This window comes from Hesperophylax consimilis, chromosome 2 (assembly GCF_061612785.1).
Source record: "Hesperophylax consimilis isolate HC1 chromosome 2, BYU_Hcon_1.0, whole genome shotgun sequence".
Lineage (NCBI taxonomy): Eukaryota > Metazoa > Arthropoda > Insecta > Trichoptera > Limnephilidae > Hesperophylax > Hesperophylax consimilis.
In genome coordinates this window covers 19,711,042-19,723,280 of record NC_142837.1, presented here as the reverse complement: position 1 = coordinate 19,723,280, position 12,239 = coordinate 19,711,042, and the positions used below count along the sequence as shown (strand labels likewise).

The 12,239-nt window shown below is 32.5% G+C and overlaps 1 protein-coding gene across 1 annotated transcript; it reads right to left on the bottom strand.

The window, feature by feature from the left end:
- Positions 1-1,615: 1,615 nt before the first annotated feature.
- LOC149425782 (putative odorant-binding protein A10) lies at positions 1,616-11,862 on the bottom strand. Its single transcript, XM_089644826.1, has 3 exons — positions 11,489-11,862; positions 5,257-5,443; positions 1,616-2,036 (listed from the first exon to the last, which is right to left on the bottom strand). Exons 1-3 carry the CDS (start codon positions 11,492-11,494, stop codon positions 1,894-1,896), a joined length of 336 nt encoding a protein of 111 aa, XP_089500952.1. The 5' UTR covers positions 11,495-11,862; the 3' UTR covers positions 1,616-1,893.
- Between the last annotated feature and the right edge of the window lie 377 nt (positions 11,863-12,239).

Below are 12,239 nucleotides of genomic sequence, written 5' to 3'. Positions count from 1 at the left end.
TCTGTGGATCGAACTCACACGGATAAAGTTCGCTTTTTTCGTGGTTCGGATTTGCAAATAATTGCTTTAATGGGAATATAAGGCCAACATTTTGCGCTGTTTTTAGACTTAATTGCAAAAGAACTATTTTTGCACACGCTTTAAAATGTTGTATGCTAAACTTGATTTTTAAACAAGTTTTATGGATCAAATTGAAAATTTCAAATTTGCTGTGAAATAGAATGACTAGTGTACTTAAAAGAAAGTTAATCGCTTAGTCGCAAATAGCAATGTGGCATATTGAGTGATTATGTTAGAAGTATAAGTAAATAAAACTGTTATACGTGTCTCTAGCCAGAAGCCAAATCGAATACAACTCACTCAATACAACACATGTAGTTTGATCTCCCTCTTACAAAATTCATATTAATAACAATAAGCGAATACGAATAAAATTTCTACTTTTCATAAATTTTAAATTAAATTACCCGCTACAGTTCATAAATTATCCTTTCCTATTAAAAAAAATACACACATTAGAAGAAAGACGCAAAATAAACGATTTAAATTTCTTATTTAAAATACTAAGCTCTAAATTAAACAGTTCTGAACTCCTACAACTTTTAAACTTAAACATAACCACTAGAATTAGATCAACAAGACACAATACTCAATTGCACCGCAGTGTGCAGAAGCGCAACTACATTAATTCTCCGACACTGAGGTTTCACACTATCGGAAATCAATACTTAAGTGATATTGACAAGTATAATATTGACTTGGTGAATTTTGTGGATTATATTAAAAAACCTATTCCATCCCTTTTCTAGAACTTTTGGTTGACTCTTTGCTAACCTGTCACTATCAGTGAATCTTTATAAAAAAACGTGTTTCTTGTATTTATATTTCATATACGTAGGTACGTATTTTATGTTTATTGAAATCTTATTTTTATTATTTCTTCTATTTGTTCTAAATTATGAATCGTGTCAAAATTATACCACTTATACGTCTGTAAAAACCCTACGGGCGCAAAATAAACTAAATAAAAAAAATATAAATAATAAGTACAGGGTGAGACAAAAGTAATCACCATATTTAAAAACGCTTTAACTTTTGTAAATGGCGCCAAATGTCAATTCGGTTTTGACATTTGTGAAGTAAACAAACGCAGAATACAAATCAACAAACATGAATCGGTTGACAGGAAAAAAAAAACAAATTTCACAAGCAGTATCTACCAAAGTTCATTATAAAAAAAATACAGCAAAAGAACATCGGGTGATTACTTTTGCCCAACCATGTAAAATAAAAATTATTATGTTGTTGGTAATGTTATATTTACATGTATTTTTTTAAATATTTTTTTATATTTTTTATTTTTATTTATTCTTTTTATTTTTTTTTACTTTATTTTATTGTTTCCCTGTTTTATTTCATGTAATATGGCAGACTGGGATTGCACTATCCTCCCAGTCCTGCTGGATTAAAACTTAAAAAAATAAATAAAAAATAAAAATAAAATAACATTTTTCGGGTGAGCTCTTGAAATAATAGCTAAGGAAATAAAATAAAAATTGGGGAAGTTCGGTGAAAAATATTATATTTTTACCAATTAAATAATATTTATGTAAGAACCAAAAAAATACAAATTACCCACTTTCGTAAAATGAAGTTAAAAGAAATATTAATTTAATTTAAACCACAAATCTCAAAAAAAAAATAATTAGATTTCGAACAGAACTTTTTATCTTCTGCCTTACCAGAAATAAAATAAAACATTTTATAGAACAACACTTAGGTGTAATAAATTGAAAAGAAATTTTGCCAAAAACTTTTTTACGATTTTTATTTTGGTATCATAAGTCTTGTTTAGTTCACTATTGTAGGTACGATTGACGAGGAGCGGGGTCCCTAGATCCCGGCGTACTGCCTCAAGACCTTGGCCCACTCCTTGGGGTAGTGTCGCTGGATGTGACTCAGGGTCTTTTGGATCTGCTTGGTCTCCGAGGGGGAGCATTGGGGACAAGCGCCGCGGAGCACTAAGGGCGCAAGACCTGAAAATATGTTATTACACATTATTACTTTTATGTTTGTTTTAGTTCCATTTTCTGTTATTTGTTATATTTTATAACTTTTGATTCGGTTAGATGTTGATACTTTTTGGTTACAATTTAATATATTAAATTTATAATATTATTTTCACATTTTGGCTTGCAAAAAGATTTGAAGTGTCAGTCTTGTGTTAATATACATTGCATTACCGGTTTGAATCTTGGTTGGAATATTAATAGGTGTCACTGGTATGTATGGATGAACAATATAAAATTCAGGGGTTCCACGATAACACAATGACAATTCACAACACCTTCAAAATGATATCATAATCATATAAAGCGATCAAAAAAATTTACCTGAAAACCTAACCTATGTAATGTAATTAACCTAGTTTAATGGATCATCACTTTTTTATTACTTTGTATAATTTTTAAATGTGTGCTTAGTTCTTATTGTATTGAGTTATCCGTCATCAATATTCAACCAGGCCTATTTAAATGTCTAGTGTAAAATTCAAGCTATCGTAAAAATATATTTTTTTAGTTAATTTTCTACGATTTTATGACTTCGTTACTTGAATCGTTTCGTGTATAGCAGAAAGCTAAGGCTTCAATGCGTATTTAACGAAGTAATAATTGTATTAATCTTGGCCATTAAATTAATCTAAGCAGCGGACCATGAACATTTGACGGCTCTTCTTACTCTTCAATTCTTCTTTCAATTCAATGCGGGGGTTCCACAAGGATCTGTACTGTCAACGACGCTGTTTTTGTTGCACATCAACAATCTTGTTGAATGTTCACCAATTCATTGCTACGCTGATGACAGAACCGTTACCGGGGGTTATCTTTTGACTAGCCCCTTTCCACGTATGACGTCCGAACAGCTCGGGAAGTTTTGAGACAAAAAGTTAACCACTACCTCGAGAAGGTCCGTGCCTAGGGTAAGGCCAACCTGGTCAGTTTCAACGCCTCACAAACCGAAGCGTGTCTGATTTCGGTAAAGGGGGAGATCAATGACTAGTCGAATTTGATGGAAGCACCCTTCTCAATAAAGACTCCATTGAAATGGTTGGAGTAAGTATATCAGACCGGCTCAAGAATTGGGGATCCATAGAAGCACTAGTAAATCTGGCTGGAAGAAACTGGACGTCTTATATAAGGCTAGCAGATTCTTCAATAGTAACCAGCTGCTAACTCTATGCAAATTTTAAGTATGCTCAACAATTAAATTTGGAAGCCACCTCTGGGCTGGAGCCCCACAATACTTGTTAATAATAATCCATTGTTAATAGACCGATTGCTATATCTAATGCACAGACGCAATGTGGGCATACTGAGTCTGTTCTGCAGGTATTTTAATGGAGCCTGCTCTATGGAGCTGGCAGCATATATTCCCGGTGCATCGGTTCACGTGCATGAAACTCTACGTACACGAGCGGAACACTCGTTCACAGTTGATGTTGACTTTATGACAACCGGACCCCTGTATGTGAACAAAACACATAGGTACATTTTTAAAATATATAAATTAACTCTGTTGGTTGAGTCAAAGCAAATAATCTAAAAACTAACGCACCGCAAAAGTACATTACCCGCAATAAGTACCTACTCTAATCCAAGTAAACGTAAAATGATAAAACGTCCTTAATAAATGATCATAAAAGTTACCACAAAAGAGATACAAGCTTTATGGGTCGTTATTCTGTTTCATACGAAACTCAGCAAACCTTAAGACGTTCCTTATATTTCTTGGGCCATCTAATGGCGCAATTGCGCACTACACGTCAACAATAATAATAATTTACATTGTCAGTTCATACGCGTTCCCCAATGTTGATTTTATTCATCCAAAGCCGAGATATCTCCTTCGCACGTTTTGGCATTTTCACACTTATTTCGAAATAATGTAACTTGTAACTACATGGGTATTTGGGATTTGATATCGTCAAAACTATTAATTTTCATGATTTAAACCAAAACTTAATCAAATAGTTATGTGCGTATATCAATTAAAGTCTAGTGATGATCATAAAAGCATGTCCCTTTTATTGAATTCCGTCAAAAGCTTCCATCAAATATTCAGTACCATTGCCATTGATTACTGAAGTGAATTAGATTGAGAGATATTTTTACCTTGCATAGCAGTCTTCATAGGTTTTCCACGCGCCCTGTTTTGACAATAGTATCCATATAAAAAACACCATTCACTTGTATTAAATATCTAAAAAAATGATGGTAACCAACACTGAAAAGCCTTTTGTACGTTAAGTTTTTTTTTTCACATATAACAACGATTTTCCGTTGAACCAGTTTTTTTTGCTGCATTAATAAGTACACATAGGTGTTCCCAAAGTCAACGTAAGGGATCTTAATAAAATGTCCTTTGTTTAAGAGATTTTTGCACTTTTGAATAGATCAGATTTTCGAGTGCACACGGAGAAAACTTCCTGATAAAAAATATTTCAAATTTATTAAGAATCTCTTAAAATTATTCGTATTACTGTTAAAAACGGGAATGTAGGCCATTAACGAATTCATTGATAGGTATCCTTATAAATTTCAAAGATTTTTATATCCTTATAAAAATCTTTGAAATTTAATAATATCAATATTTTATCACGATGTCCGAACACATGTTCAGAAAAACCCTAACATTTTTGCATTTCGTCATGATATACTATTAAGACAAACGCAGGTGGATGAACACATATTCCGATATTATTATGACATTACTAAAACTTTATTAGGACGCGGCTTGCAGTCACCTTTTTAACATGATTCTCAATAAATCAGGATTATTTGATAAACCTGCCATTGATTAAAGACCAAGACAAAGGTAACGATGCCGAATTATGGGGTTTCAATCCTTTTATTTAAGTTCAGGGCTGTTCTGGGTTGTGTAGTAAAAAATTTATTCTTAGAATATTACGAAATTTTGTAACTGTGGCACTCAAAAAACCGATCGAAGGTGTCGATTTTAATGAAATACTAATATCTTGGAAAGTAAGGACATTTTAGTATGGTCTCATTATAATATTCTGGTTCGCCAGGAGTTGACCTATCAGCCTTTCAAGGGGTAACGTTGACTTTTAGGACAGCTGTGTATATTGTTATTGTTGTGCATTGTTGCTTTATTTAGTGACATTGAACGAAATTCTAAATATTGTTGTATGATATTCACTGCAAATAAATTATGTGTGGTTTCTCTTTATCTTACTTTTGAGTCTTCTTCCGACTGAGTCGCAGGGTCCCTCGCTCAGGGCACACTTGAGTTGCCTCATGAGGTATCTTTTGTCACTCAGGGCGCCCTCCAGGACGTCATCGGTGACCTGGGGCCTGCTGGTGCTCTGAGTGGCAGCTAGAGTCACGGTGACTGCACTCAAGAAAAGGACAACTGTGGCTACCTAGAAATAATGCATAAATTATGATAATGATAACCAAAAACTTAGGGCAGTGGTCCCAAACTGCGGTATGCAAGCCACACGCCGCTCTTTTTTTTCTACTTGAGTGCTGCTCTTCGACGAATTACGTATTTTAAATTGATGTTATTTTACAAATTAGGAATAATTAATTAAGAAAATAAAAATGAAAGAAAGTAGGTACAAAATAAGTCAAAATATTTCTGATACAAAGGTACTCTGGTAGGTATGCTTGATTTCCGAGGTTTCCAATATATTCTTTTCTATGGGTAGACGTTTGGATTTCTTTAATGTTGAGAGTTTTTAAAGACATTTTAAATAGTGGTTAACGTTTATTGCAAGCCGTTTATTTGTAGAGAATTAATTCAAAATCTCTAATATTTGCGCGTCAGCATTTTTTAAATTTTAATAAGTACTTCGATTTACAATTTAAACGTCAGTCGGTTAAAAGAATTATCCTATTGAAACTTTTGTGATACAAAAATAGTTTTATTCAGCAAACCTAGTTTCAACCAACTTTGAAAAAACATATTTTTTTAAAAAACACAGGTTCTTGTAAAAAAACTTGGCGCTCAAAAGAAATCCAAATCGTTATATTTTTGTTTTTTTTGACTTTTCAGTTTGCCGACCACTGACCTTGGGTAGGTCTATTACTAACCATTGGAAAGCTACTTCAATAATTTATAACTTACGGCATGACTAACAATTTTTTTCCACCAAGCAATTAGGTACTACGTAACAAAATTAGAAAACCATAATAAATATAAATTATGCAGGGTTGTCCAAAAAGATGTTACCACTTACATGGCATTGACTTTTATTTTAAAAACATAATAGTACACACAACGTGCACAAGCCCAAATAATAACTAATATGGTAACTATTTAAATAATATTGTAGTACCATAATTACGATAATTACCCAAAGATTAATATCGTTATTTGTATGTATTTTTTTAATTTTTTTTTTATATAAAACCATGTGAGTGGAAACATAATTTTTAGACAATTCTGTATTTCATTGAATGAAGAGTGCGATGCTGATGTGACCAACAAATTTCATTGATAAAATATTTACATATAGGCCTAAATTACATTAATTATATAATATTTAGATACACAGGTTGTTATCGGATATACTTTAAATAGTGGTTGTCGTAATTCCTGTCGTTATTTGGCGTAAAAAATTGTTCATGAAATTTTGGCCTCCGGTGATATTTTTCAATGTTTTTGTCTTAAATTTTTTTTCAATAACATTATTTATTTTCTTTCATACTTCGGCACTGGTCACTGAGCCGAGTAATCGCCTAACCCCCAACCCAGACCCTAACTGTCCAATACCTTATTTTGTAATGATAAACTAATAATATTTGACAAATGAAAATATTTCACCAACAAATGTAGATATAATATGTCTTGACGCCATCTAGTGGGAAATTTAGAACTGTCAAAGCCTTTCCTACAAAAACAAAGTTGGTTGTTTGCAGGTAAAAAAATATTATACGCAGTAATTGTTGATTGTCGTTTGTTGAATTGTTGAAGTACTAGTACATATTGAATTATTTGGCGGGTTGGGAATAAGCCGACGTAGCTCAGTTGTCCAGAGCACTTGACCGGACATAAGAAGGTGCGGGTTTAATTCCCGTGGGCATCATTTATTTTTACTCGGGAGATATTTTCTATTTGTATGAATATTCCAGGCGACTAATTATTGCTTATAAATAGTCCAATATCTGATACTGATTTTATGTTTTTGGTTAGAAAAAAAGTAAGTTGAGGATGTCTCACAGAATCTAACAGAATTTAATAGGAATACGGGTTTGTTAATGATGGAAAAAACCATTTCCAATATTCATATTAGCAATTATTTACCGATCAAGTAGGTCAAACAGTAGTACTTTAAAATATGATACAGCATTCAAAGGCGTTCAAATTGCTAATTCGCTTCTGATTTGAGTGAAAGTTACTACGAAATATTTTACATAATGTGCTATATGCACGTAATATTATTAACTGATGATTTTAAATATTATAACACTAACACTCAAAACTTTGCAGTACATCCTATTTCATATAGTTATAGCTAGTCTTGTTTGGTACACTGTTACTATCGAAATCTTAAATATTCTTGAATACTTTTGAATGTAAGTTACTTCTAAATTATTTCCAGAAAGTACTATGTCTAATTAGAATGAAATTTTGTATGGGCCATATATTGATGTGATATTCATCCGTTCAGGACCACTATAAAAATGGCAAAACCAAAAACGTACTCATCTCTCACACTTTTATAGGCTATTTGAGTATAAGGAAATCGTAGCCATGTTCCATAAATTAATAATAACTACAAATTAGTGTCATGTATTCGCAAATGTATACGTACCATAATGGTACCATTATCGGCAGTTCCGCTCGCGTATGTATACGTAGCAAAATAATCTTTTAACACTTTTATAGGGAAGAAGAAATTATATGACCAGGTTTTTGGTAGCCCATCAAAGGACGTTTTCTTTAAACAAGAATGATTTACAAAATGAAACAAACACCCTTCCTTTGGTCCCCCCCAACCCCTCCCCCTACCCCTCCCCCTCCACCAACCCGTCTCTGATGTTCTCTCCCTCTACTACATACTTTCTCTTTCTTTTATGTTTCCCTTATACCTTGCTCTGTATTATAATTTAGTATTACATTTTATTGTCCTGAAGAAGATTGAGTCCAATCAAAACCGGTCGACGAATATACCTCAAAATAAAGTGGTTTAAAACTAAGTGTTTGTTTCATTTTGTATAATGTCAAGCCACAAAGTGTTTGCTTTCTTCGATAATAAAGATTTATTTAACAGGTTTCAAAAAAATGTTTAACTTTTTTCACATGGTTACTAAAAATCAAAATAATGAATTAATTATGCAAATTAGTTGCATACAAAATAAATAAATTGCTACAATTAGGTAGGTTCATCTGAAATTGATTGATTTATTGTAACCGAAATAATAATGATTTTATATGCAATCATTGATATAATAACCTATTATCATTAATTCACTATTTGTTTTGATTGTTACTTTAATCAAACAGACAAACGTAAAAATGATGATAATTTATTTGATTATTCGCTTACTGAGGGTTTCATTATATTCATTGATGTGAAAAATTAGTTTGCTAAATGAGTGATATTAATTAGTTACAGATCCACTGGGAGAAAATAATTATAGAGCATTAATTTATGTAATTTGATTTCTTACAAAATTATGAGAAAAGTAGTTTTATGGATTGAGATCTTTAATCATTTCGGCAAATGCTTTGTCAGCCATCTAAATAGTTATAAAACTTAAAAAAAATAGGTTTCAAATCGCAATACGCATTAGGGCCCCTAAATAGAAGAATGATCTCGAAATATAAAGAGTGCAAAATAGGTTTATGGGTTAACTACACACGAGGGAATATACACACTATCCATCCCTTTATCCATTCTTTGATTTTAAGACCTTAAAAGCCCGCCGATAAAATTTATTTTTAGGTAATATATTTTAATAACATATTTTAACTTATAACTTGAGCGACAACTCCTGCCTAATATTAGTATAATACACAGGGTGAAACATTTTCAAAGACAAATATATTTTTACAGCGCCCTTGAGGTGATTTTGTCCAAAAACAGCGCTATACAAATCATCCAAATATTAATATTGTGTATCATTATCTCTTGCAAGCGTGTTTGTTACAGATTATTGTCTTACCTACCATTTGTTTTAAATCGATTTGTTTAAAAGACTCAAATGTTAATTCATTCCGACGAATTAACTATAATATTATTATATTGGTATTTCAAACCGATACCCATCGATGTAAGTTATTTATATTTAAGCGTAATGAAACAGTGCCATAAGATTTTTTTTTCTTGATTTGAATAATTTATACAACGTTTTTCGACTATAAAATTACCGGTAAACACCAAATTTTATTTTTCTAGATGATGAATTGATGACTTCCCGAGGTTATTAAAAAACATCTAAGATTTTTGCAATATGTTTATCGGAATTACTTAAAAATAAACCCCGCGAAAATATCAATTTTCTAGGTATGCTGGGGCAAATTCGACCATAGGCGTTTGTCCGTCCAATACGCCTGGCCGAATATTTTAAAAACGTCTTCTTCACTTATGTCGTTAAGATTTCGACTTTATTTTAGGGTATTGTGTCATTTTATTTACTTCTACTATTTGTTATTGCCACAACTTTTTATGCCTTTATTTTTTACCATTCCTCACTCTCTGTATGTGTTTTACATCTGTAATATCTGTAATCCATTGTTGTAGGTAATGGTTGTTAAAAATCTCTGCGTAGCCTGAGTGTGAACCTGACGCACAATAGTTCCTGCGACGACCTGACTTGAAAACATGCGTGTCTACCATTGTCAAAACAATAAACTATTCAAATCATTTGTATCCATTTGTTCCTTAAGATACTCCAACGAAGCAGAAAATCCCTTAGAAACGTAATCGGTTTGAACGGAAACTGATGTCGTCAGTTTAAACTGAACCTTTCGGCACCTGTAGAACCCAGGCCGGAGGTTTTCTCACAGAATATTTTTTGAAGTGAAACTACCTTACGCGCGTTATGCATTTTCGAGGACCGGAGTAAAACCGACTCATGACCGTCACGAAAAACCGTGATCATTTCGCTATAGGAGCTTAGCTAATATTATATACCTAGTTTAGGTCACTCTCCAAACTCAGCTTTGCGGTCTAGAGGCATAGCGCCCGACTCTCGTCGTGAAGAACCGAGGTTCGATCCCCGCTTTAACTATTTTTTTTTTCTTTTTGTGATTTTTTTAATACGAGGAAAAGTGATAAAATGCTCTCGTGCTGCGACTTTGTCAGGCATACATATAAGAAGATATCTACATGATTGTTGTCAAAAATGCACATTTATATTTTTTTATTGAGTAATTTATTTTTAGAATTTTTGCGATCGAACCTTCTAATTCTGTTTGAAACGATCGATTGAAGGAAGCGAATTTTGTATCGTAATATAATATCATATACAAACTCCGTTATAAAAATAAGCGCGGGACAAGTCAATTGAGGAGTACACGTTGTATACGCGGTTCTCGTCGCGCAAGATACCTCTCCTCGCGGTCTAGAGGCAGAGCATTCGACACTCCTTATGCAGGACCCGGGTTCCATATTTGTATAACTTTTAATTTTTTTTATCACATGCTACTTATAAATATGTCAATATTAGGAATCTAGTTAAACGTTCATTTGTTAACAACACGCCTATAAATAAATTTATGCTTTTTAAAACTATAATATACAGCATTCTGAATAATAATAATATGAAATGAAAAGAGAGAGAGAAGAATACTAAAAGTTTCACTTCCGTCGTGCGTAGGCTTGCCACACACTGTATTTTTTTGTAAATTGTATGACAAGCAATAAGGTATATTGTCTCATTTTTTGACGTTAAATAGATTTTTCACAACTCCATAGCACCTGATGGAAATAACTTGCAAACTGAAAATACAAATTTTGACAAAGAAATTCATTACCTACACCAGGTCTTCCTTTTGCGAGTTCAACGAGACATACTCATCCAGGGTAAAGTGAAGTACCTGGCTTACTTTAACCAGTCATTTCTGACATTTTGGATTTTAAAAATTTGATGATATTTTGGTCTCCGGTGATATTTTTGATTGTTATTTTTCAACTAAAATAAATTAAAAATTCGTAGGTGTTGGAAGGTTATGGTGGGAATGCGCCCTTGAGGTGATTTCTCACGAAAACGGCGGTATATAAATTAGCCAAATATTCAATATTATGGGGCCAGTGAGACGATACAAAGAAAAAAATCCTAAAAAAAAAAACAACAACTATACATGTCACCGCAGACCAAAATTTAATGTACACTATTGGTCCAAATAATGTCAGGAATCACTGGTTAGTAAATCAAGTACGTCCCTTAATATACTGTATAAATAAACTGTAAACATATTTACAGTATAAAAATTATAGTAAGAAAAAAAAAATTACCTTCATTTTTATATCTTCTTTTGCACTTCTCAAAACTTGTAAATACCACAGAGCACCTCTTCAAGTCAGCTCCTCTCAACAGTAGCAATGCACAATATTAATTAAATAATAAAACTGGATCACGCACTACCTATCAACGAGGAAATTCTTTAACAAGATTTCTATCGTCCCGTACTTCAGTAAATTCACTACTTATTTAATTTAAGTTCCTAATGCAATATCCAAAACAAATCACCGGTTATTTTGTGGATTTAAATTTTGAACGATTCAGTATCGATTTCGTTGTTAGTTTTAAAAGCAAATCGTTGTATTTCTGTTGGTTGTTCTGCAACGACCTGTTGTGGTTGCCTGTGAATGTATGTATTGCGTCTGCAGCGCTCAACAGCCGAGTTTAAACTAAATGTTGTCGTCTTATTTCGTAACAGATAAAAGTGAAGTGATTTTGTTAGTTGTTTGGCATAAGGAATAATATAAGAAAATTCGAGAAATGGTTACAATTTAACAATTGTTTCTAAATAGGTAGATAAATTAACGGTGCAGTCGGTGGTTTTTACTAGAAGAGTAACTTTGCTGTTACGGTTCACCATAAGATGACATAATATTTATTTGAGATTTTACAAGTTTTGTATATCTTACTTGGTCATAAAAAACTAAAAGATAAATTTACTCCAAGAAAGAAACCCGCACGATTCGGTGGTTTGAATTTATCCATGTGTTATGATGCATTATATTGAATAATGCATCATAAACA